Source organism: Lithobates pipiens, unplaced genomic scaffold (genome assembly GCF_037356315.1).
Source record: "Lithobates pipiens isolate NorthernLeopardFrog02 unplaced genomic scaffold, aLitPip1_a1.2 Scaffold_16, whole genome shotgun sequence".
In the NCBI taxonomy this organism is placed as follows: Eukaryota; Metazoa; Chordata; class Amphibia; order Anura; family Ranidae; genus Lithobates; species Lithobates pipiens.
In genome coordinates, this window is record NW_027507748.1 from 363,261,693 (window position 1) to 363,289,362 (window position 27,670).

The following is a 27,670-nucleotide window of genomic DNA, read 5'->3' on the forward strand; positions in this document are numbered from 1 at the left end:
AGAGCATGTTTACAATAAACTGGTATGATGTACTGTGGAAGAAACTCCTGAAGTCTTCCCCTGACCGGGAGGGAGGAGTCACTGTGGTTTTCTGGAAGTCACAGGAGGATTGAAGAGCACTCCACTCCTACCTTTGGGCTTCTGGAAAGACCATGATTTCCTTTCGCTCTGCGTTTTTCCTTCCTGCTATCCTTTTTTAGGCCGAAAAAAAACCACTTACGGGTCTGCACCTGCTTCTTCTTGGCCAGAAATTATTCCTTTTCATCAGCCGTTCAGTCAAGAATGGATTCTAGTTCAGAACCAAACAGCAAATTCCCTGCAAAGGGAATGCTACACAGCCTGTTTTTTGATGCAGTGTCCCCGAGCCAGGTTTTTAGCCATAAGGCCCTCCTAGCAGAGTACATTAATGCTGCGGACCTGGCTGACATGCGTATCAATTCTGCTGAGGCATCCGCAATATATGATAGTGCTGCAGATAAAGTTGTAAAGGAGTCCAAAATCCCCTGTTTTGGGGAATCCCCAGTAACATGGGCCTTCATCTGGTTAATCCAGTGTTCTAAATTCCTAGCAACACATGTTGTTGCCATTGCTGGCTTCAGATTGTTTATCACTGATTGCCAGGCTCTTTTAAGAAGCAGCTCCATCCTCTTATCCATGGGCTCCTTTAGTGTGCTCATATCTTCAAAGGCGAGGTCAGTTGACTTTGAGACCTGTGAGAAGGAGGGATCCAGTTTTGGAATCTTCTTCTAGATAGAGTATTGATGATTTTCCTCAAACAGGAATCTTCTCTTGTGAGCCTGAGAAAAAAAAAAGGCTTCTTCTCAGGTTCCAGCCATTCTTTTATTATCATGTCTGATTATTGAATGGACCAGAAAAGTACAGCCTTTTGAGACTCCCAGACCTGTGTACATGCAGTCGTGTAGGGAAAGCTCCTTTTCCTCCTCTATCCCCACGTTAGCATGGATTACTTTCAAGAATCCTCCAACCTCTTCTAGTGACATCTTGTACTTAGAGGCGGTATCTGCTTAATTTTCCTCCTCAGAATCTGTTCCATCTGGAGCGAGGGAAGCAGGTTCTTGGGAAGTATCCTGGAAGATCAGACCCCCTGCCAGTATTAGGGAACCCCCTTGGGATGGCTGCAGAGCCCTAGGTTCCCCTAAGGAACCTGGTTCTTCTCTTTTGACCTGAAGGCTTGAAAGGTGGCGCAGAGCTCATCCTTAATGGTTGTAACCAGATCGCCACAAATGGATGGAGACTAAATCTGAAATGCAATCTGAACAAAGATTTAGTCCAAGCTTCGCTTAATTTTTCTTTGCAGACAGGGCACCTTCTCTTGACTGGGTGAACAAAGCTTTTGGTATGGACAAACAGAAGAAAAAACCCCAAAAGGATCAAGCTAAAAAGGCTGCTGCACAGCACAAGTAAAACACCCAGGTGCACTAAGAAAGAAAAGCTCCTTACTTCCCTGTGCCCAAATAAGCCACCACCACCTTTTGTGGAGTCCCCTACTGCTAGGCAGAAGTGCTAACCCACTAGCCACTGCACTATACATTCCCAGAGAGATCTTTCACTGGAGAGGGGGGCGTGATGAAAAAAAAAAATCACACAGGAGAAAAACGGCCCAGAGTAACAATAGGACACAGTCCCTTACCTTCGCCTTGCTGGTGATTGGGTTGCCCCCTTATCCGCTGCATTGCCCTCCATAGCAGAGTGCACTGTGGTCGCATGGTTTGCAGAGTAGCCAGGTTCCTGGATTCAAAAACGCTGCAGCGATGATCCGGAACCATAAGTTTAAGAAGGCACCAGGTGACCCTGACCTCTCCCCCTGCTCTTGCGGTCGGAAATGACGCTGCACACCTGACCCGGAGGTGCTGCCTCTTCCTGTACAGGATGTGGCCAAGGACTCTCCTCAGCCACCAGAACAAATGATGGCTGCTCAGCCTTGCACTGCTGCCATCCCGCGATGCAGGTAGCTAGCAGGGGATCACAGCTAACCGCCCATCTGCAAGAAAAAAGGGCAGCACTCCCAGGCAATACAGGCTCTCCCCGAGCACAGAAGGGGGAGAGGGAGCCCACGGGACCATCCGGCAAGAAGCAAGTGGTAGGATCACTCTCCTAGAAAACTGTTGATGACCTTTCGTCTCCCAGAAAAGACATGAGAGATCATAGCTCCCACCAGGGGTGTTCCTCCGCCTGGAGGTATCCGAAACTATAACACACTACTTTGCGGAGAATGTATCTGAGGAAGTGGCTGAGGGAGCAGTGTGGGAGGGTCATAAGGCAGTACTTAGGGGGGGGAACTGATCTCACTGGGCTCTAGACTCAAAAGGGAAAGACAGATTGATTTTTCAAAGGGTCCTGTCAGCTCTGCAACAGGAAGAACTTAGACATAAACGCCAGGGGGATGTTGAGGCTCGTAAGCGACTAACAGAGCTGAGGGAGTTATTCTCACGCCTCCTTGACCGCCGCGCCCACAGACAACTACGCTACTTATCCCATAAATACTACAAGCATGGCAACAAGTGCTGCAGAATGCTGGCCAGGGCCCAAGGCGCCCTATATCGCTACTTAATGTAGATATAAAAAATTTCTCAAAAATTATGGCAAACCGACTTAAGTATATCATTCCCTCTATCATTCACCCTGATCAGACAGGGTTTATATCAGGTAGGGAGGCCAGAGATAATTCCATCCGGACCGTACAACTCATTCACTGGGCACATCTCCACAATGACTCCACTCCCTACCTCATTCTGTCCACAGATGCCGAAAAGGCCTTTGACAGAATAGATTGGTCTTACCTAAAGGCGGTTCTAGAAGCCTTAGGACTGGGCACCCGTTTGCTACACTGGATCATGGCCCTATACACGTCCCCCAGCGCGCAAGTTAAGGTTAACTGCCATCTGTCTCCAGGATTCCCTATTCGGAACGGCACTAGACAGGGGTGCCCCCTATCTCCCCTCCTGTTCGCTCTGGCTACGGAGCCCCTAATCAGAACAGTGAGGGCGAGTAGGGATATCAATGGGGTGCAGGTGGGGCCCACGGAGCACAAACTTTCAGCGTATGCTGATGACGTGCTTTTCCACCTGACCAACCCCCTCATCTTGCTCCCTAATCTTATGAAGGAACTCAACATTTTTGGACAAATATCCAACTTCAAGATTAACTACACTAAATCTGAAGTCCTACCCGTCACTATACCCGAGACGATGGCCGTCGGCTTACAGCAAGCTTTCCCATTCCAGTGGGCCAAGGCATGCATTAAATACCTAGGGATCCAGCTCACAGACCAATTCCATACACTATACTCCGCTAACTTCCCTTCCCTGTTGAGCACGGTGTCTAGAGACTTGCAGAATTGTAACAAAACCTCCTTCACGTGGCTAGGCAAAGTAAATATACTTAAAATGAATATCCTGCCCAGAGAACTTTTCTACTTGCAGATGCTACCTATTCCCCTCCCCAAAAGCTTTTTCTCGCAACTCCAAAGCCTCATGATAGGGTTCATATGGCATAACAAAAAACCTAGGCTCGCCATGTCCTTGCTGCAGAGATCTAAGGAGAGGGGCGGGCTGGGCCTCCCAGACATTCGTCGCTACTACAGGGCCATTGCGCTTCAACATATACTAAACTGGCGCCACCACTCTGCCACCAAACTGTGGGTCCCTCTGAAAAAAAGCCTAGCTGGTCGCAACCTAGCATATGCCCCTTGGCTTCTGCGGGAACATAGGGGACTTTCGCAGACAACTTCCCCGCTGACCACCCATGCCCTCAGGGTATGGGATCGATCCAATGCTCTGTATGCCCTGGCGCCCCCGGGATCTCCATTGGCTCCTCTGGGAGGGTTCAGATGGTTTCCCCCTGGAGAGCAGGTAGCCTTTTTTGGGACATGGGCCACTAATGGTAACTATAGCTGTGGCAAATTTATAGATAGGGGTAAGTTGATACCCCTAGATACCTTGAGGGATAGATACGGACGCTTTCCAATGGACTGGTGGAGATACAAGCAGCTTCACCACTTCATTGCGAACCTAGGAGCTACGTTAAGAGACATAGTCTCTTACGTCGTTCGAAAAAGTGTTCATAGAAGAGGAACCCACTCCCCACTTAGTTTCTGAACTTTACCGGCTCCTAGGGGCAGTCTCTGGCGCCCTCCGACCAGTCTTTATGAGGGAGTGGCAACGTGATCTGGGGGTCGAATTTACACCAAGCCAACGATTGCAAGTGTATCGACTGATGCACTCCAGCTCCATTGATTCCTGGACACAGGAAACCAACTGCAAACTTTTGACTCGTTTGTATCGGGTGCCGGCAGCGCTGGCCCGCATCTACCCCTCGGTCATGGACCTTTGTTGGCGGGGTTGTGGCCAGAAAGGCACTCTCTTACATATTTGGTGGGATTGCCCTGTAATACACACATTTTGGGTCGACATTCACACCATTATAAAAAATGCTTTGCAGATCGAGATCCCTTTCACCCCATCGCTTTTTCTCCTGCACCTCCCCACCCTTCCTCTGAGCTTCTACACGAAGAGTGTACTCCCCCACCTCTTAAATGCCACTAAGCGTCTAGTACCTATCTACTGGAAACACTTACAGACTCCTACCATTACTGAGTGGCTCAAGAAGGTGGAAGATATTAGGGAGGCGGAGGAGTGGGTGGCACGGTGCAGGAACAGGAGTGACCGTTTCAGTAGGACCTGGGCCCAGTGGCGGCAACATACTGCCGACATGGGCCTATGTCATCTAGCCTGGATGTTGCGCTGTTGGAGCTAGCAGAGCCCTCACTGAAGCTGAAGAGGCCAGTGAATGGTGACGTACATACCTGATCATGGCGTTTTGCCGACCTAATCGCAGTGAGATGACCTGTACCCTCCCTTCCTCTAAGATTCTCAGGGCCCGGGGGGGGGATTTACCCCTAGGGGTGACACAGCCTTTGTAACCTGTGGCTGGGGCCCACACCTTTGGCTGCTGTCTCCTGGGCATTCCGATGGTTGACCGGTGCCCTGGGGGGCTGAGGCTGGGTTCCGGAGGATGCTTCCCCCCCAGACAGAGTTATGCTGGAGGCTTTAGGCCCCACTGCGGGGGGGGGGGGGGGCATCGGCCGGGACCCTGCCGAGGACTGTGGGCGTTTTGCCCCATTACGGGTACCGACAGCTGTTGGGGGGTGTGGGCCTTGTGTTAGGCCTCTGGAGGGGGTTCCCCCCCCCCCATGATGTAAACCGCATCGGTAGGGCCTTATTTCCCCTTCCCCCTCAAATGTTTTATCCAGTTATATGGTTACTGTTTTCCTCCTTTTGCCTTGATTTTACTTAGGTGTTCTGCACAAATGTTAAATCCCCTTGACAAGGTCAATTACTCAGGATAGTGATACATTGTCGATTGTATTGTGCACTGTATGTTTTGATATGTTTTACGAAACTAAAATAAAGATTATACAAAAAAAATAAAAATTGAGGGGAAGATGGATGCAGCCAAATACAGGACCATTCTGGATGAAAAAATCTGTTGGAGTCTGCAAAAGACCTGAAACTGGGACGGAGATTTATCTTCAAACAAGACAATGATCCCAAACATACAGCAAAATCTACAAAGGAATGGTTTACAAATAAACGTATCCAGGTGTTAGAATGACCAAGTCAAAGTCCAGACCTGAATCCAATCGAGAATCTGTGGAAAGAGCTGAAAACTGCTGTTCACAAATGCTCTCCATCCAACCTCACTGAGCTCGAGCGATTTTGCAAGGAAGAATGGGCAAGAATTTCAGTCTCTCGATGTGCAAAACTGATAGAGACATACCCCAAGCGACTTGCAGCTGTAATCGCAGCAAAAGGTGGCTCTACAAAGTATTAACGCAAGGGGGCCAAATAATTTTGCACGCCCCACTTTTCATTTTGTTATTAGTTTAAAAAGTTTCAAAAATCCAATAGATTTTGTTCCACTTCACAATTGTGTCCACTTGTTGGTGATTCTTCACAAAAAATAAAAATTTTATATCTTTATGGAAGCCTGAAATGTGGCAAAAGGTTGAAAAGTTCAAGGGGGCCGAATACTTTCGCAAGGCACTGTGTGTATGTGTGTATATTTTTTTTTTTTTTTTTTTTTTTTTTAGAGACCAGAGACCCTAGAGAATAAAATGGTGGTTGTTGCAATATTTTATGTCCAGGGGCGTACGCAGTGTAATTTACACCCGGGGCGGATCCTATTTATGGCATCCCCACCCGACAAAAATCGCAGCATGCAAAGCTCGTAGCTTAAAGGAGCAGGAGCTTCTTTTGAGCAACAGCAGCTCAATTTAAGAAGGTTAGCATAGTATAGTGGCAGGTTAGGGCAGTATAGGGTATTATGGTGGCAAGCTAGGGCTGTAGGAGGTATTATGGTTGCAGGTTGGGTAGTATAGGGTATTATAGTGGCAGGTCTGGGCAGTACAGGGTATTATGGTGGCAGGTCTGAGCAGTATAGGGTATTATGGTGGCAGGTCTGGGCAGTATAGGGTATATAGTGGCAGGTCTGGGCAGTATAGGGTATATAGTGGCAGGTCTGGGCAGTATAGGGTATATAGTGGCAGGTCTGGGCAGTATAGGGTATATAGTGGCAGGTCTGGGCAGTATATGGTATATAGTGGCAGGTCTGGGCAGTATAGGGTATATAGTGGCAGGCTAGGGCTGTATAGGGTATTATAATGGCAGGTCTGGGCAGTATAGGAGTATTATGGTGGTAGGTTAGTACTGTGTAGGGTATTATAGGGGCGGCAGGTTAGGGCTGTATAGGGTATTATAGGGGTGGCAGGTTAGGGCTGTATAGGGTATTATGGGGGCAGGTTAGGGCCATATAGGGTATTATGGGGGCAGGTTAGGGCCATATAGGGTATTATGAGGGCAGGTTAGGGCCGTATAGGGTATTATGGGGGCCGGTTAGGGCCGTATAGGGTATTATGGGGGCCGGTTAGGGCCGTATAGGGTATTATGGGGGCCGGTTAGGGCCGTATAGGGTACTATGGGGGCAGGTTAGGGCCGTATAGGGTACTATGGGGGCAGGTTAGGGACAGATAGGGTATCATGGGGGCAGGTTAGGGACAGATAGGGTATCATGGGGGCAGGTTAGGGACAGATAGGGTATCATGGGGGCAGGTTAGGGCTGTATACAGTGACAATGTGCTCACTTACAGCATAACTGGTGCTGCAGATGAAGACACTCGTGGCTCCTGTGTGCTCTCCTCTTTCTCTTCCTTCAGCTGCAGGATCAGCCAGTGAATGAGTCTTTGGCAGGAGTGGAGGAGGCAGCCACAACCCCAGATCCGCCTACTAACTCCACCTGCCTCGGGAGACATTGAAGTTTGTCGAGTGACAGCCTGCCTGATTGGATGACTGGGGTAACAGGCAGCCACCCTCCCTCGCACCACTGGGTCCCCTGCAGACTTGATGAATTTCTGATGTGGGAAAGTGCAGGGGTGCCCACTTATTATGACGGCCCTGCTGCGATCTCCTTTCCAGATCACACTGCACATTCCGACTGACACCCCCCTAATGTGAGGCACCCAGGGTGGACCCAGTTTTTCTAACGCAATATTTTCTTTTAACCACTTCGCATCCAGGCCAATTCTGACATTTCTCTCCTACATGTAAAATTCATAACTTTTTTTGCTGGTAAATTACATAGAACCCCCAAACATTATATATGTTTTTTAACATAGACCCTAGAGAATACAATGGCGGTCGTTGCATCTCGCATGGTATTTGCACAGAAATTTTTCGAACACGTTTTTTTCAGAAAAAAACTGTTTCATGCTTTAAAAATTTTTTTGCATAATGTGAAAGATGAAGATACGCCGAGTAAATAGATACCCAACATGTCACGCTTCAAAATTGCACACGTTCGTGGAATGGCACCAAACTTTGTTATTTAAAAATCCCCATAGGTGACACTTAATTTTTTTTTACCGGTTACATGTTTTGAGTTACAGAGGAAGCCTAAAATAAAAACAAAACAAAAAAAACTGATCATGGCTTCCCAGCCAAGGTGGCGCAGTTATTTTGAATGCAGAGGCCGGGGCGTGACGCAATAACATCTCGCCCGGCCTCCAAACGATCATAGAGACTCCTGGGACCATCTGGTCCACCGGAAATCTCTGATACCATTCCTAGGCTCGCCGCTTCCATCAGGGAGTCCTGTGACTGACTTGGCGATTTAAGCGGTGAGTCAGCAGAAGCACTGGAGGGCGACGGGAGGGGGGAGGCGTCCCCTCCCGCCGCCCGTAAAAACGATCAAGCGGTGGAACAGCCGCTATGATCATTCTTATGGTGCAGGGAATCGCCGGCTGAAAATGCCGATATCTGAATGATGTCTGTAGCCTCAGGCATCATTCAGATATAACACCACAAAGCCCACGACGTCATATGACGTAGCTTGGGCGCCAAGTGGTTAAAAAAAAATAAAAAATACACTTTAATTAATAAAAAAAATAGAAAGAGACCAAACCGCGCTTTGGTAATTGATATACTCTACTATACTAGGTTCCTGCCGTCCCTATGCTTCACAACTCCCGGAAGAGATTGTGAACTGCAACTGTTGTAAAAAATAAATTTAGGGACCCAGGCGCTACCTACAGTGGATGTATTTGTAAACAAAAAGATCCTTGCTAAATAGGGTGATCTAGGTTTTGTTAACTGTGAGCACAGAAGTCACGGATTGTCTGCATGAGCACTAACGATCCTATGATCTACCTGCCTGAAGATTTAATACATATATAACAATTTCTGTCAAGTGGACTTATTTTTTCAGGACTCTACATGAGAGCTATAGATTTATTGCACACTTAGTGTTTTTTCACGTGTATCTTGAGGTTTTTGTGGATTCTTTGCTATTTTTGTAATTTTTGCATCTATCTTTATTGGCTACCTTTTTTTGGCTAATATTATTATACATATTTTTTGTTTTCTTTGTATATATATATATATATATATATATATATATATATATATATATATATATATATATATATATATATATATATATATATATATATATATATATATCTTTTGCATATTTTGCACGCACACACACATAATATATATATTATATATATATTTTTTGCACTATTGCACAAGATTTTGCACATGTTCCTATTATTGCACATAATTTATTTCTTTGAATTTTTGCACATTAGGTCTCCCCTTGTGGACGATATTTATGTGTTTACACATATCATATACCGTATATACTCGAGTATAGGCCGACCCGAATATAAGCCGAGGCCCCCAATTTACCCCCAAAAAAACTGGCAAACTTATTGACTCGTGTATAAGCCGAGGGTGAGACATGCCTGTCCATCCCTGTGTGTGTGTCCGTCCATCCCTGTGTGTCCGTCCATCCCTGTGTGTCCGTCCATCCCTGTGTGTCCGTCCATCCCTGTGTGTCCGTCCATCCATCCCTGTGTGTGTGTGTGTCCATCCATCCATCCATCCATCCCTGTGTGTGTGTGTGTCCATCCATCCATCCATCCCTGTGTGTGTGTGTCTCCATCCATCCATCCATCCCTGTGTGTGTGTGTCTCCATCCATCCATCCATCCCTGTGTGTGTGTGTGTCCGTGTGTGTGTGTGGTGTGTGGTGTGTGGTGTGTGGTGTGTGGTGTGTGGTGTGTGGTGTGTGGTGTGTGTGTGTGTGGTGTGTGTGTGTGTGTGTGTCCAGCCTACCTGTGTCCCGAGCCTGTGTCCCGAGCCTCCGTCCCGTGCCTTGCCTCCTTGCCTCCGTCCCGTCCCGTGCCTTGCCTCCTTGCCTCCGTCCCGTGCCGTGCCTTGCCTCCTTGCCTCCGTCCCGTGCCGTGCCTTGCCTCCGTCCCGTCCCGTGCCGTGCCTTGCCTTGCCTCCGTCCCGTGCCTTGCCAGGATCGCCGCTCTTCGTCGGCGCCTCGGCGGCCATTCTAAAATTCAAAAGCCGCGCCTCCGCCTTCGCCTGTGATAGGCGGAACACTGAATTTCCCAGCAGCCTGTGTTCCGCCTATCACGGACATCGTCTCATCCTCGTCCGTAGTACGAGGATGAGCGGATGTCCGTGATAGGCGGAACACTGACTGCTGGGAAATTCAGTGTTCCGCCTATCACAGGCGAAGGCGGAGGCGGAGGCGCGGCTTTTGAAGGGTAGAATGTCCGCTGTCTGTCTGCTCGACACGCTGATCGAGCAGTCAGACAGCGGTGACTCGAGTATAAGCCGAGGGGGGCACTTTCAGCCTCAAAAAAGAGGCTGAAAATCTCGGCTTATACTCGAGTATATACGGTACTGTATAATACTTTAGTTGGTGTATTTATGATATTGTGGTGGAGATTTTTTTGCAGTTGGGTCAGTGTCCTACAATATAGCTAGATAGTGACAACTGTCACTTCTAATTATTTATTAGTATATAGTTTATATATTGTTGTCTTTTAAGTTTGTTTCTAGATTGGACTCTTACTGGCTGTTAGCTACTGACCATGGCTTTATAATGTGATATTGTATCAAGCCTGATCCTCTTATCTTCATATAGCACGCCTGCAATCAACAGCTGGAATATATACTATATTCTAAGTAGGGGGTAGCAGATAACCTATCTAGGGTTTGGGAATACATAATCTAAACATAGGGACCCCCTAGTGGCATATATTATATATATATATATATATGGTAGGACCACCTCTTCTTGTTTGTCTCTCTGTCACTTGTTTGCGGCATATTCTTCTCTCGCTCCCTTATGGAACATTAAAGTGGTTGTAAACCCTTACAAACCACTTTGACCTACAGGTAAGCCTAGATTAAGGCTTACCTGTAGGTCCAAGAAATATCTCCTAAACCTATATGGTTTAGGAGATATTTGCCCGAAAACAGGCACTGCTGTCTACGGCGCATGCGCCGTAGACAGCGGCGCGCAGGCGCACTGAGCGTGGCATTTTCAACGATGGAGCTGCCGCGCGTGTCGGCTCCCATGCGCATGCGCGGGAGTGAGGTCATCGCGGCTTCGCCGAATGACAGCGGCGAAGCTGCGAGACCCCACCAAGAAGATGGATGCGGCGGACTACAGGGGACAGCGGTGACTTCGCTGGCTCCTGTGTCAGGTAAGTGACACATAATGGACTACTATGCGATGCATAGTAGTCCATTATGCTTTGCCTTTGCAGGGAATAAAAGAGGAAGTAAACTCATTAGGGTTTACTTCCTCTTTAAGTAGTTAACAAAACCTAGATCACCCTATTTAGCAAGGATCTTTTTGTTTACAAATACATCCACTGTAGGTAGCGCCTGGGTCCCTAAATTTATTTTTTACATTAATTAATAAAAAACAAACAAAAAATTAAACAGCAAAGTTAGCCCAATTTTGTTGTATAATGTGAAAGAAGATGTTACACCATGAGAATCGTGATTTTGTATTCTAAGCAAAAAAATTGTGATTCTCATTTTAGCCAGAATCGTGCAGCTCTAGTCAGGAACTAATATTGGTTTAGTGTCTCAGACAAGCAGATGTTTAGTTTGTTTTAATCTTTAGCTTTGCTGTACAAAGCCCTCCTACAATTAAACCGTTTGCTGAATTAAAGTGCAGAAAACCTAAATGGATGGATCCTGGGTGTTCCTGTCTCATGCATAGTTTACTGCTGCCACTAAAAGTTGAATCTTTTCCCCTTGCAATCTGGTGCTCAGATGAGATCAGTGCTTTAGAAAAACACACCTATTGTATAAAATTGTACAAAATGGAGGAGCTTGTGATACTAAAATGTCTTTTTTTTTTCTAAACAACAAATATTTCACTTACCTGCTCTGTGCAATGGTTTTGCACAGAGCAGCCAGATCCTTTTTTCTAGGTTCCCCTGCCAACACTCCTGGCTCCTCCCCTCTGCTGAATGCTCCCATAGCAATCCGTTTGGAGAGAGAGAGCCAGGAGAGCAGCTACTCTTGTTCACATCAATGCTCAGGTAAGTATTAGGGGTGGTGCGGGTAGCTGCATTTAGATGCATATTGAAGGTCTTTTACCTTCATGCATAGAATGCATGAAGGTAAAAAAACGTCAGTCTTTAGAATAGCTTTACTTACTCAAGGTCTGCCCTATAGCAGTTTTATTGCTACAGGGTGGCACTTGTGTGCCGGATCACTAAGACCCCTTTCACACCACACCGCCCATAGCGTCGGTGGTAAAATGCTGATATTTTTAGCTGCGTTTTACCGCCGGATTTGCGGCGCATTTCGGCCGCTAGCAGGGAGCTTTTACCCCCACTAGCGGCCGAGAAAGGGTTAAAACCACCAGAAATACGCCGAAATAGCGGCGTTTTGCCGGCAGTATTACAGCGCTGCCCCATTGATTTCAATGGGGAGCAGCGGTGGAGGAGCGGTAAACACACCGCTCCAAAGAAGCTGTTGGCAGGACTTTTCCCTGACATCCTGCCAGCGCACCACTGTAGTGAGAAAGCCCTCGGGCTTTTACACTGCAGACAATGGTGCAGACAATGGTGCAGCTTTTTTAGGGCGAATTGCAGGCGCTATTTCTAACACTATAGCGCCTGAAAAACGCCCTGGTGTGAAAGGGGTCTTATGTATACGTGATCCGACTCTTCCGGGTAGGGGGCGTGCATGCACACTGCCAAGGGCTCGCTTCCGCCGTGTTCCCCGTTCTGTCTCTCTGTCCAACGATCCCCGGGTGCTGGCAGACATTGTGTACCATGCACCTGCCCATCGTTAGGCAGAGAGACAGAATGGCGATCTGCCTATGTAACTAACAAGGCAGATCGCCGTTCTGACAGGAGGGAAGGGATGGAATTTTGAAGTACCATTTTCCCCAAGTGTGCACAATTTTAAATCTTGACATGTTTGGTATATATTTACTTGCCACAACATCATCTTTTATATTTTACCCAAAAAATTTGGTATTATATTGTACTGTGCACTAATCTTCATTAACCACTTGCCGACTGTATAACTTACATAAACAGCAGCAAGATGGCTCTTACTACGTGATCCAACACTTCCGGGTGGCGGGCACGCATGCGTGTTGCCGTTGGCCCACACCTGCTGTGATTATACCCAGCAGAGGCTGATCTGCGGGTATCGTGGACTCGATGTCCGTGGCACCCGGCAATCATTAGGCAAAGAGCACGAACGGAGGTCTGCCTATGTAAACAAGGCAGGTTGCCGTTCTGACGGGAAGGAAGGCATGGATCCTGTGTCTCTGCAAAGCAAGGACTAGGATCCATATCTTCTCCTAGTAAAAGTACCCACAGTATACTAACAAACTGGCTAGGAACACAGTTAACCCTTTGATTGCCCCTGATATCGGGACTGCGATACAGTCGGACACCAACTGACAGTGATCAGTGCTAAAAATATGCACTGTCACTGTACTAATGACACTGGCTGGGAAGGGTTTAAACATCAGGGGCAATCAAAAGGTGTTCATAGCCAGTGTTTTCGTGTACTGCGGGAGGTGCTTTTACTAGGGGAAGACATGGATCCTAGTCCCTGCTTTGCAGAGACACAGGATCCATGCTTTCCCTCCTGTTAGAATGACGATCTGACTTGCTTACATAGGCAAACCGCCATTCTGGCTCTCTGTCTAATGATAAATGGGTGCCGGCTGCCATAGCGTCCACGGTACCTGCAGATCAGCTCCTTCTGTGTATAATCACATGTGCGCCCCCTATCCAGAAGTGTCGGATCACGTACTAAGTACATGATCTGGCGAAGCAGAGCCACCTTGCCACTGTATATGCAAGTTATAAAGTTGGTAAGTGGTTAATGAAGTTTAGTGCACAACACAATATAATACTCAAATTTTTTTTTTTTTGGTAATATAAATATAACATAAAAGATGATGATGCTGTGTCAAGTAAATAGATACCAAACATGTCAAGATTCTTGGGAAAACAGTACTTAAAATTGTCCACAGGCGATGTTTTAAAAGCCTTTACAGGATTATCAGTTTAGACCTCTTTCACACTGGAGGCGTTTTTCAGGCCCTTAGCGCTAAAAATAGCGCCTGTAAAGCGCCTGAAAAATGCCTCATCTGCAATCCCAGTGTGAAACCCTGAGTGCTTTCACACTAGGGCACTGGGCTGGCAGGACGTCAAAAAAAGTCCTGCAAGTAGCTTCTTTGAGGTGCTTTAGGAGCGGTGTATACACCACTCCTAAAGCGCCCCTGCCCAAAACACCTTGGCAGCGGCACTTTTAACCCTTTATTCGGCCGAAAAGCACCTCTAAAATGACAGTAAAGCGGTGGTAAAACTAGCAGCGTTTTACGCCGACGCTCCCGCGCTTTCAGCATGAAAGAGCTCTTAGAGTTAAACATGGGCTCTGGTGCAATAATTATTGCTGTGTGCGAGGTGGGACTAAGGTTATTATTATTTATTTTATTTTTGTTACACTTTTTTTTTCAATTAATTTTGTTATCTCAAGGAATTAACTCTTTATGAAGAGATCAGGGGGTCTATTAGACACTTGATCCCTCCTCTATTTGATCGGCTGTTTCCCTGGTTGTACTGTCCAGGGAAACAGCACCGAAAATGTGACAAAATCTTCATCGCTTACAGTTTCTTTAGTGATAGTGGAATGGATGTTTGCAGTGTGCAGTCGTCCTGGGCACCACAGTGCATTGGGAGACCCAAAGAATGGCAGTGGGCGGCTGTAAAGCCATTCTGATCACTTTTACAGTAAAGCCGAACACCGGCTAAAAAAAAAAAAAAAAAAAAAAAAAAAAAAAAACACGATACATGGTTCAATTTGGAGGATTTCCTCTCACTTCTTGTTTTGGCTATAGGTCAGGAACTTATTTGGAAATTTCCACAATAGGCTATAGATTGCAAAAACATTAACAAGGGTTATAATCCTTTTACCTTTAGTTCTACTTCAATGTTTTCAATAAAGCAAGTGTCACAGGCTTCCACAGGGTCTTCCCAATATGAACTTTTGTAAGGTAGATGACCTTGGGGACTTTCTTGACAAACAAGACAGTAAGATTGCACCTCACAAAAGTATAAATCATTCACATTGCTAACGGGAAGGATATGAAAGCGATAGTCATGCCCATAGTTCAGGAATGTATGCAGCAATCTCAAAAGGTGGAAACCAGAGTTTATAACAGGTCTGCCAAAATTATTATCTTTACGCAGGAAGCATAGTCTTGTAAAATGCTTAATTTAGAGAGAGTACAACTCGGGAAAGTGAATTAAGTTAACTACCAAATATACCACCCCGGAAAAAGAAAGTCCCTCTAAATATATCATGTTAACCTAATGTTAACCTAATAAAACACTGGAAGAATCATGACACACCTTCTGCAGAAAGTAACCCTATCCACACTAGAAACTGCACTTCTACTGCATGCTTTTTCCTTGCATAGAGGTTAGGAAGTCAAAGACCCTATCTCAGATTAAGTTGGTGAGAGAGTTCTTGCAGAAAAATATAGAGGTTTTCAGAATTATCTGGCCGAACTAACATAATTATTTATCATGAAATTGTGACTAACCCTAATATCAAAGTAAACTTAAGAACTTATTGGGTACCTGAGGCTCACAGAAAAGCAATTTCAGAAAAGGTGCAGAAAATATAAGACCTTGGGTCAAAGAGGAACCTAAAAGCAAGTGGTCAAGTCCCATAGTGCTCATCCATAGGTCAGATGGCAGCCTGAGGTTCAGAAACAACTAAAGGAAACAAAACAAAATATCTAAATTTGATGCCTATGCCATGCCCCAGGTGGAAGAGTTAACATGGACCTTAAGGCCCCTTTCACACTGGGGTGGTGCAGGCATCGGTGCTAAAGCCGGCGGTATTTTTAGCGCCGCTTTACCATAGTTTTAGCGGCGGTATTCGACCGCTAACGGGGCAGTTTTAACCCCCGCTAGCAGCCGAAAAAGGGTTAAAACCGCTGGCAAAGCGCCGCTGTAGTGGCGCTTTGCCAGCGGTACAGCCGTGCTGCCCTATTGATTTCAATGGGTAGGTGCGGTTACTAGTGGTGAATATACCGCTCCTTCACCGCTCCAAAGATGCCGCTACTGTCCTGCTACTGCACCTCCGGCTTTCACACTGGAGTGAAAGGAGTCGTTTTTTTCAGGCGCTATTTTTAGCGCTGTAGCACCTGAAAAACGCCTCAGTGTGAAAGGGGCCTTACTCTCCTGCTTGACTTAAGGTTCCTGCACTCTGCCCCCAATGCAATGCAAAATTGCCTTTTTTTTTGCTTTCCCTCTCTATATGTTTTGCCAGCCCCACCTTCCATTGCCATTCTCTCTCAAGCGAGAATGATGTATACTGCTACCACAGACTAATGGGATTACCTCGTCAATCATCTCAGGAGGTAGAAGTACGGACTCGCGCTCACTGTGGGTTGAACTTTCACACGTCAATATGGGCTGGCTGCCTACACCTGGAAGAGGCAACCAGCCAGGGAGAACCAAGATGGTGGCACAAGACCTGGCTGTGACACCTGAGCAATGGGCTACAGCAGGACACCACTGAATCTGCTGGGCAGGTATGTAAATTCCTTTCAACGCTACCTACATAACAGCTAAGAAAGGGTTAACAAAAAAAATGCTAGGGGATGAAAGAAAGGTTGGGTTTAATAGAAATGTTGGGATCCCCCTGGATCTTAATAAAGGGTATGAACAGTTTCCCTGAACAGGCAGGACAAAGGAAAAGATGGCCTTTGCGACACCAGATGAGATGCACCAGCACATGATCCTCCCTTTCGGCTTACATAGGGCCCTAGCTTTGTTCCAAAGAACAATGGACAGCATTCTCAGGCAATACAAAGCATATACTTCTGCATACCTGGATCATGTTGTTGTTTTTAGGCTAGCTATACACATGCCTCCCAACTCTTTGAGATGGTAATGAGGGACACCTATTAGCAAACGTATGTAGGAATGGGACACACACCCCTGCCACGCCCCCTTAAAGGAGAATTATACAAAAAAACGATTAGTTAAACCCACAAGTTTTTAGCCACTACTATTCCTTTATTTTGGTTTTGAAATTTACAAATGCAGCAATTTAGAAATTGGCTAAAAGGTGTTGCACTAGGAAACACCTTTTGAAAGATAAAACGTGCATTTTATATACAACTATATAGATCAGACCAAAATGAGGGACAAATGAGGAGGAATGTGGGAAAGAGGGACTTTGTTCCAAATCAGGCACAGTGCCTCGAAATCAGTGACGGGTGGGAGCTATGTATAAATACATAGATTTCTCCATCCACAGTAAACAGCAAGGATGGTGTACTCTCTGCAGCAAACTATTGTATTCAAGCAGCTGTGACACCTGCAGCTACTTGAATATCCACACAATTACTGCATCTGCATCTGACTCTATATTCCATTTGTAAGGCCAGGTTAACAGCCAAATAAAAATGCACAACAGGCTTTGAAGAAGCCCTGTATTTGGGATACAAAATTGGGTTGAGCAGGCAAGTATAAACCTGTTTGTTAACCCAGTTTAAAAAAAATAAAAATAAAATCACTGTACGATTTTTGGTACTAATAGTACATTCTTTTATTGACCAATATAGTATACCTCTCACTAAACTCCACTGACTTACCTTTCCCACCAATGTCCTCTCCCAAAAGCCATCCAGTCACCACTGTGAAAACCAGTGCAAGAGAGTTACACACTGGGACAGCCAAGGACAGCTCTGCAAAAACAAAAAGAAAAGAAATGAGACTGGATGAATCTTTTATGTAGCCTAGGTTCACACCGACTGTGGGTCAGAAATCGTTCAGCTCAACTCGTACGATTTCATACCCGCATGTCAGCCCGACTTCAGGAGTGATTTCAGAGACATCTGTGTGGGTTCCTGCACAGATGTCTATTGAAACCACCCCCAAAGTCGCCAAAAGTAGTGCAGGAACTACTTTTGGGAATCAGTGTGGTGCCGCAAAGTCGGACAGTGCTATTGTCGGCAATAGCCGCCCGATTTGGCATGTGATTTGACATGTCAAATCACATGGCAAAACAGCCCAATGTGAAAGTGGGCTTAAGGAAACTTGAGAAATTTGTGGGCTGCCATTGCTGACCTCCTCCTCTAAATGCTTTGCTGCTATGCTGAACCAGTGGCTTCAATAGTTTGTGTAACTGACCCAGAAAAGGTATACAGATCCACAGTTCTGGCTTCACTTGCTGCCACAACAATCTCTTATAAACTTTACCATGCTAATGTAAAATAAAAAAAATAAGCAAAATCAATGTTTTGAAATTTTCCATTTTTATTTAACCATCAATACCTGCTGTTCCTGCTAAAAAATGTTCCAGCACTTCCGGTTATAAGGCAACAAGTATTTTAAACATGCAAATTGTTTAGGATATAAGCAGTGTTTTATCAAACTAAATGTCATTCAGTTAGAGTTTACATGTATTTTAGCTTGGTAGACAGACAAAGTAGCATTTTGGGATGTCAGCAATGAAAGAAAATAAACATGTCCTATAACAGTACAGATTTAAAAATGAGCACATACCTGTTGATGCCAATGTAAGGTAAAAAAACACTGAACCACTCTGGTTAAGAAGAAAGGGTATGATATACTGAAAAATAAAAGATGGGAATATGAAGGTCAATTTACAACTACAATGCACTTTTTATTTGCCATAATGTTTACCTTCATCCAGGTGAACGATAGGGCTCATTTATCCTGTCTTTTATTGTGGTTGTTTTGCAGATGCTTGCCAGGTAGTCGTGAGCCTCTGCTAAGCACCCTGAAAAATGTAGGTCTTATAGTTGGGTTCTGAGCCTCAATTCATGCCTTACAGCCTGTGGGCTTGGGGTGCTGTAGTAAACCGAATTCCATCTTCTGTGGCTGCCTACTGTTAAGCTATGAGAGTGATCTTGTGCATCCAATTCTGTGTGAATGAAGCATCACTTGGAGCTATTATATTTTCAGTTCAGGAAAATAGCATAAAAACCATTGAGAACAAAAAATCTTATCTGAGTACTTTTTTTGGGGTACAAGGATGCAAAGTATCAAAGTAGTCAGAACACCACTGTATCAGAACGACAGATAGGCACTAGTGCTGTCTATGGACCATGACGTATTTACATACTGTTAAAGATAATCTCCATCAAAAGCAAATATTGTCTAAATAATAGAGGCATGTGTGTATTCCTACTTAAGGCCCCTTTCACACAATCGGCCCGCTCTGATCCACCTGTCCATTTTTCAGGTGGATCTGAGTGGGCCACCTATTGACTTCTATGGGCAGGTGGAGATCAGCAAAGATGTGTCTGCTGACACCCGCCTGCCATTCGATCCAAAATCAGATGAAAACAGAAAGCCCGATCCTTTTTCATCTTATCTTCCATAGAGAACAGTGGGTCTCTGACAGTCTGTCCCTGTACAGTGAGCAGAGATGGAGCGGTCACCAACGGAGTGATCCCCCGCTAAGCTAGCGGAGTCCATCCAGCAGATCTACTCCATGTGAGATCATTTTTAGAAACAGTGGGAGGGGTCGCCCCTCTTAAGTCTAGGTTCACACTGAATGCGGATTTGAAATCGCATTATTTCAAAGCCACATGTGAGTGCGACTTCAGCTGTGAATTGACTGACATCTGTGCGACTTTATGCACAGATGTTTATGCAAGTCGCACCTGAAATTGCCAAAAGTAGTGTAGGAACTTCCTTTTCAAATCGTAGTGGCACTGTAAAGTCAGCGTCGCACCAATTTGATTTTGGTTTCATTGCCGACAATAGGGTGAGACTTCTGATGTGATTTAATCTGTCAAATTGCATGGCAAGTCACCCCAGTATGAACGGGGGCTTATTGGTTTAAAGTGTATCTAAAGCCAAGACTTTTTTTTTCACTTTTAATACAATAGGTAAAACGGCTGTACTTCTGCCATTTGTTTCTCATTAGGGAGATTTTCTTTCACCTCTTGTCCTATAGACGCAACAAGAAGTGAGAGGATATTTTTCCAGTGTGAGGAATATCCCCCCTTTCATAGCCGTCACTGAACAAGTGTCAGACTTGGAACATTTTCCCTCTATTGCTGTTCTGGTGGATTTACTCATGTTTGTTCCTGGTGACATTGGTGACTCTACAGCCCTTTCCAAAAGTTTTGAGAATGACACAAATATTAATGTTCACGTCTGCTGCCTCAGTATTAATTATGACAATTTGCATATACTCCAGAACGTAATGAAGAGTGATCAGGTAAATTGCAATTAAGTCCCTCTTTGCCACGAAAATGAACTTAAATCCCTCCCAAAAAAAACATTTCCACTGCATTTCAGCCATGCCACAAAAGGACCAGCTGACATCATCTAAGCGTTTCTCTCATTAACACAGGTGTCAGTGTTGACAAGGACAAGGCTGGAAATCAATCTGTAATGCTGATTGAGATCGAATAACAGACTGGAAGCTTTAAAAGGAGGGTGGTACTTTAAATCATTGTTCTTCCTCTGTTAACCATGTTTACCTGCAAGGAAACACATGCAGTCATTGCTTTGCACAAAAGGGATTCACAGGCAAGGCTATTGCTGCTATTAAGATTGCACCTAAATCAACTATTTATCGGATCATCAAGAACTTCAAGGAGAGAGGTTCAATTGTTGTGAAGAAGCCTTCAAGGCACTCAAGAAAGTCTAGCAAGCACCAGGACTGTCTCCAACAGTTGATTCAGCTGCAGGACCGGGGCACCATCAGTGCAGAGCTTGCTCAGGAATGGCAGTAGGCAGGTGTGAGTGCATCTGCCGGTGTCTTGTCAAATAGGGTCCTCCATCAGATGCTGTCCTCTGCGTACTGCGCATGCGCAGTACACAGGAGCACAGATTCCGAAAATTGCCGAGGACGAACGGCGCCTGCGCCGTGAGTCCAGGTTCTATCCCCACTATCCAAGTGGGCATAGAGTTAGAATAAAAAAGAGCCGAGCGCAGCGAGGCCGAGCCCGAAGCGTGGCGAGCGAAGCTCGCCCGCGAGGGGCCCTCTAAAATTCTAAACCCTATGTCCGCTTGGATAGTGGGGCTACCTCCTCCACTCACGGCGCAGGCGCCGTTCAGCTTCGGAGATTTTCCGAAGCTTCGTCTGCTCCGTACTGCGCATGCGCAGTACGGAGCGGACACATATGGATGGCCGGACTCTATTAGGCAGAACACCGGCACAGCGAGGCAAAAACTTTTGGAGGATGGCCCGGTGTCACAAAGGACAGCAAAGAAGCCACTTCTCTCCAGGAAAAACATCAGGGAAAGATCAATATTCTGCAAAAGGTACAAGTCATTTTCTCTGATGAATCGCCTTTCCGTTTGTTTGTTTGGGGCATCCAGAAAAAATGTTGTCCGGAGAAGAAAAGGTGAGCACTACCATCAGTCCTGTGTCATGCCAACAGTAAAGCATCCTGAGACCATTCGTGTGTAGGGTTGCTTCTCAACTGAAGGAAGTAAGCTCACTCACAATTTTGCCTAAGAACACAGCCATGAATAAAGAATGGTACAAAAACTTTCTCTGAGTGCAACTTCTCCCAACTGTCCAAGAACAGTTTGGTGAGGAACAATACCTTTTCCAGCATGATGGAGCACCTTGCCATGAAGCAAAAGTGATAACCAAGTGGCTTAGGGAACAAAGCCTCTAATGTTACACACACACACACACACGACCAGACTTTCCTACAGAATAAACTCTGATGGTCTTTCTGACGGAGTTCCGCTGAAACGGACTTGCTTACACACAATCACACCAAAGTCAGTTTGTTTAGAACGCGATGACGTACAATGGGACTAGAAAAGGAAGTTCAATAGCCAGTAGCCAATAGCTGCCCTTGTGTCGTTTTTGGTCCATCGGAATAGTATACAGACTAGGGCCGAAACAACTAATCGATTAATCGACAACTAATAAATTGTGAAATTATTCTATTACTATTTTTATAATCGATTAATCAGTAGTGATTATCTGCTTTTTTGTACTATAAAGGGCTAATTTTAGTCTTTTTAACCCCATAATGCTACTAAATGTCCTAGGCCTGGTTCACATCTATATGTTTGTTGGTGCTTTTTGCAGAAATGTACTACAGTTCATTTGCATGGTTTCCTATGGGACACGTTCATATCTGTGCTTTTTTTCAGCTGCGCAATATTTGGAAAGGGTCAGGGACTTTTAATCCAAAAGGGTGCTTTTTTGGTTCAATAGACTTCAATGGAGAAGCTGCAGAAAAGAATGTAATGTGTTTTTGCAGCAATTTGTGTTTTTCAATCTGCCCCAAAAAAATGTAAAAAACTCAAATTGCAGTAAAATCACGTACGCACAAATCAAAACGCACAGCAAAAAGCCTTGCAGAAACAGATCAAAAGCAAAAACTGCATAGGTGTGTACCGAGCCTTACGCTGGCCTCACCGATCAATTTTCAGGTGAGAATATTCCAATGAAAAATCTTTGTACAATGAATGAAAGAATTCTGTTTAAAATTTTCACTTCATTTCTGAACAAAAACCACATACACTGTCTGCAAATTCCTTTGACCAAGAAGTTTTCTATTATTTCCAAAATTTTCCCATCACTGTGGTTGAAAATGAGCGTCAATTTCACCCACTTTTTTTTTTATTTATTTTTTTAAGGATGTTAACAGATTAATCAAAACAATAATCGTTAGATGCAGCCCTAATACAGACTAATGGTTTTCCAGATAGAAATTGATTCCGTCGGAAAGATTTAAAACATGTTCTATTTCTAGGTCCGTCAGAATTAAAAAAAAAAAGTCAGAATATCAAATGAAATGATTCCATCTGACTTTTTCTGACGGAAAGTCCTGTCATGCGTATGCGGCATTACTTTTGGGTCCATGACCAGACCTTAACCCCATTGAGAACTTGTGGTGGCTGGTGCTCAAAATTTTTGGGGGGAGGCTCAAACAAACTGAAAAATTCTGAAAAAAAAAAAACCTCATCAATTGCAGTCTCACTGTGCCCATCAATCCAATTCCTGTCCTTTTACCCCTGAGATCAGTCCCAATTCCTGCCCCATCATTTCTCACAAAGCCTGGTCTATAGCATGTCGCACAAAGCCTGGTCTATAGCATGTCGCACAAAGCCTGGTCTATAGCATGTCGCACAAAGCCTGGTCTATAGCATGTCGCACAAAGCCTGGTCTATAGCATGTCGCACAAAGCCTGGTCTATAGCATGTCGCACAAAGCCTGGTCTATAGCATGTCTCACAAATCCTGCACAATTACCCCCTCCCCAGTCTGCACAATTACCCCCCCCCCATCATCAGCACAGACCCCCCCAGTCACTCACTGAGTCAGTGGAGAGAATGAGAGGGTGCAGGGCACTGCAGAGAAGCACAGGGAAGGGAACCAACTGACAGTGAGGTAAGGGTCCAGGCCTCCAGGGATTAGTGTGTGGACTTCGGAGCAGAGGGGCAGCTCGCGGGCCACAGACAAACTGACTGAGTCAGCTAGAAGCTAGCGAGGAGATAGAGGGAGAGGGAGAGGGGGAGAGAGAGCTCAGGAGTCAGTCAGGCCTTCTTCACTCGAGTCACCACACGCCACCGGTCCGACTCAGTCCACTCACTCCACACAGCAAGCCGAGACACCGCAAGTTCCACGAAAAGAACCACCCAACGACCTCCGCTCTCAGCCATTAAAATAAAAGAGGAGCTGCAATGGCAAATCAATAGAGATTGGGGGAGTGTTTGTGAGCTCATCGCTTGCGCCCCGGACACTCCCTAAACATGGGCAAATCAACTTTCCAGCTTGCAATCAGCTGATTGCAGGCTGGGAAGCTTCCCACAGACCGCTACTTGTCCAGCACCTGGTCACTCCTAACGTGACAATTTTTTTTTTTTAACAGATTGGGTGGCGGCGCCTGAGTGCCCCCTATGAACGAGCCGCCACTGGTCAATCCTCAAGAGGCGGGTGAACAAAAAACCCCACCAATTCTGACAAACTCCAACTATTTATTATGCAAGAATGGGCTGCAATCAGTCAGGATGTGGCCCAGAAGTTGATTGACAGCATGCTAGGGCGATTTGCAGAGTTCTTGAAAAAGAAGGGGTCGACACTGCAAATATTGCCTCTTGCATAAACGTAATGTAATTGTGAATTAAAGTCCTTGACACTTATGAAATGCTTGTAATTATACTTTAGTATACCATAGTAACATCTGACAAAAAAGATCTAAAAACACTGAAGCAGCAGACTCTGTGAAAATAATATTTGTGTCATTCGCAAAACTTTTGGCCAGGGCTGTATCTATATGTAAAATAAAAAAGTCTTACCTTTAGTTGTAATTTAAGATCTGTAGTTGCTGCTCTCACTCAAGCTGAGCTGTGCTTCAGCTTTTTTTTTTTTTCTGGAATAGATTATGGAGGGGTAGAACCAATGGGGGCCAAGACAGCAATAAAAACCTGACAGATGTTCTAACCTCCTCCACTGTAAACACAACTTAAAGCCTGTGTTAATTTCACTTTTTTTTTTTTATTATTGAACAAGAGATGGTACTTTGAATACAAAGCATTCCCTGTGCTGGTGGCTGCTGTCTTAGTTGAAATCTTCAGTCCTTTACCTTTCATTCATCCACCTGTCCTCCATTCATAGAAGCTGTACTATATCTTCCATCAACCAAAAATGATCTATGAATAGAGGCGGCGGACCTTTCCTTTGTCTACCCATCCTCCAGTCATAGAAGCTACACTAGAACATAAATCATTGAAATGCAATCTATGAATGGGGGAGGCAGACATTCCATTTATAAAAGCTGTACTATAGCTGCCATCAACAAAAAATGATCTATGAATGGAGGAGACATACCGTACCTTTCCTTTGTCCACCCATCCTCCACTCTTATAAGCTGCACTGTAGCTGCTATCATTGAAATGCAACATATGAATGGAAGAGGCACACCTTTCATTTATCCAGCCATCCTCATTCATAGATGCTGTACTATAACTTCCATCAACAAACAATTATCTATGAATGGAGGAGGCAGACCTTTTATTCGTCCTCCATTCATACAGGCGGTATTAGAATTTACATCAATTAAAAGTGATCTATGAATAGAGGAGGCAGACCTTTCATTAGACCACCTATCCTCCATTCTTAGAAGCTGTACTATAGCTGCCATCATTGTAATGCAATCTATGAATGGGGAGGCAGACTTTAATTTGTCCACCATTCATAGAGGCAGTACTATAACTTACAGCAATGAAAAATTATCTATGAATGGAGGAGGCAGACCTTTCTTTTCGGTCACCTATCCTCCAAGCTGTACTATAGCTGCCATCATTGAAATGCGATCTATGGATGTATGAGGAAGACCTTTCATTTATCCACCCATCCTCCATTCATAGAGGGGGAACTATAACTTTCATCAATGAAAAATTATCTATAAATAGGAGGAGGCCAACCTTTCATTACTCCACCCATCCTCCATTCATAGAAGCTGTACTATAGCTGCCATCATTAAAAGTCGATCTATGAATGGGGGAGGCAGACCTTTCATTCATCCACCCATTTCCCATTTATAGAAACTGTACTATAACTTCCATCAATGAAAAATGATCTATGACTGGAGGAGGCAGACCTCTAATTCATCCACCATTCATAGAAGCTGTACTATAGCTGCTATCATTGAAATGCAATATATGAATAGGAGAGGCAGACCTTTCATTCATCCACCATTCACCACCAGCTGTACTGTTAGTTGCCATCATTGAAATGCAGTCTATGAGTGGGGGAGGAAGACCTTTCATTTATCCACCCATCCTCCATTCATAGAGGCGGTACTATAACTTCCATCAATGAAAAATTATCTATGGGAGGTGGATGTCTCATTCCTCCACCATCCACAGAAATTGTACAGGTAGCACAGTGATGTAGTGGTTAGCACTTTTGCCTAGAAGAAAAAGGGTTGCTGTTTAGAATCCCGACCACAACACTACCTGCCTGCAGTTTGCATGTTCTCTTTGTGCCTGTGTGGGTTTCATCCCACACTTCAAAGACATGCTGGTAGGTTAATTGGTACCTGTCTAAATGGGCCCCAGTGTATGTATGAATGTGCATTAGAGAGCTTAGACTGTAAGCTCCTTGAGAGCAGGGACTGATGTGAACGTACAATGTATATGTAAAGCTATTGTGTAAATCAGGGGTAGGCAACCTTAAAGTGTAAGTTCACCTTTACTCGAGGGCGAGGAGGGGGACCTCTGTTGGCTCACCTTACAGAATCCAGAAGAGGTGGAGATCTACCTGAACAACATGGGAGAAGTCAAAGATCCCCAGGCAGTGTCGCTTCCTCACACCCGATTTAAACCTCTAATTGCTGTACTACTTTGTCGCAGTAACGTGCATTGCACAACAATCACGGGTTTAAATAAGGTTACAGGGAGGCAACAAATCACCTCAACACCTGTCAACACACATTCACATTGCTTTTCAGGGGAGCAACATGCCTGCTGCACTTGTGAACGAGCCCTTGGTTGCATTTGGCAGTGGCACCCTTAGGGCTTGTTCACACGTAAAGTTAGGGGGTGGTAAAGCAGCAGATTATAATAGAAGTCTATGGCCAAGCGCAGCAAACCTGCAGGAAAGCTGCAGGTACACCACAGCCCATCAGTGTGAAAGCAACCCTGTAATATTATGCCTGATGTATTGCTTCACACTGACCTGAAGAAGATCTTTTCTTTCCTGCTGCTGGCTCCACTCTGGAGAGCGCTAGCCGGGATAAGAAGTGGAGTGCAGTTGGTATCCCTCTGCATGGAACAGGAGCCAACACTACAGAGGGGCATCGGTTTTGCTCTCTTCCACAGCTTTAACTTTATAAGTAGTGCCTCTGCATTGCACTCTGTTTGATGCTCTACAATGGTGGGTCAGCAAGCCCAAACTGTGATCTGCCAGTCACCTGTCCAAGATCTACTGGTAGATCACGATCTACAGTTTGCTGACCCCCAATGTAAATTGACGGCGCTATATAAAAGTACCTGAAATAAATAAAAGAATACTATAGCTGTCATCATTGAAAAGTAAGGATGAGCTCCGGTGTGTTCGCAAAGCCCACATGCAGAGCCTGCCAGGGCTGCGCTAATCACAGGCAGTGAGACATTTCCTGATCTCTGCAGCTGCGCATTGGGACAATGTCTCACTGCTTGCAATTAGCGCAGCGCCGACTTACTGGCAGGCTCTGCATGTGGGTTTTGAGACCACGCTGGAGCTCACCCTTACTAAAAATCAATCTATGAATGAGAGAGGCACACCTTTCATTCATCCACCTGTCCTCCATTCATAAAGTGCTTTTCATAGCTGGAAGCTATAGTACAATTTCCATGAATGGAGGAGGGAGCAGAAAGGGTGGGCAGCTAGAAGATTACTGCTGAAGGGGAATAGGGGGCAGGGGACCAAAGTTGTAAACAATGAATGCAACCACCAGCACAAGGTGCAATCCTTATTCAATGAAAGTACTATCCCTTGTGCAAATTTAAATAAAGAATGGGCTGAGATTTGGTTTTATAAGACACAATGTGTGGGTAAGTCCACAGTAAAGAGTTTGTCTTCTCTCTCACCCTGTAATTGGAGATAAGGAACTTGGCCTCAGACAGCAGCCTCCACACTGTCCTGTCTTCTCTCACTCTCTCTACCCCCTCTGCTCCCTTTCGCAGGAATGGGTTGGTAACTCCCCACAGTAGTGCCACCAGCAGAAGCGAGCACACATCTACTACGGCCATAGACATCACAACTAACAAATCCAACTCCCTCC

The 27,670-nt window shown here is 45.2% G+C and overlaps 1 protein-coding gene across 6 annotated transcripts in view; it reads right to left on the reverse strand.

The window, feature by feature from the left end:
• The window catches only part of TMEM234 (transmembrane protein 234), a 58,110-nt gene extending 30,466 nt beyond the window's left edge, over positions 1-27,644 (reverse strand). For 4 of the 6 annotated variants that reach the window (XR_013274529.1, XM_077481995.1, XM_077481997.1 and 1 more), the window contains exons 1-3: positions 27,477-27,644; positions 18,457-18,523; positions 17,544-17,636 (exon numbers count right to left, since the gene is read on the reverse strand). Coding sequence is in view for 5 of the 6 variants with exons in the window: in XM_077481995.1 (XP_077338121.1) it covers positions 17,544-17,636; positions 18,457-18,523; positions 27,477-27,644 (328 nt within the window). In the remaining variant the exon portion in view is untranslated. Of the gene's footprint in view, positions 1-11,570; positions 11,694-17,543; positions 17,637-18,456; positions 18,524-18,597; positions 18,695-27,476 lie in introns of those variants that run through there. The other 2 variants (XM_077481999.1, XM_077481998.1) reach the window with 2 other exon arrangements.
• Positions 27,645-27,670: the final 26 nt, after the last annotated feature.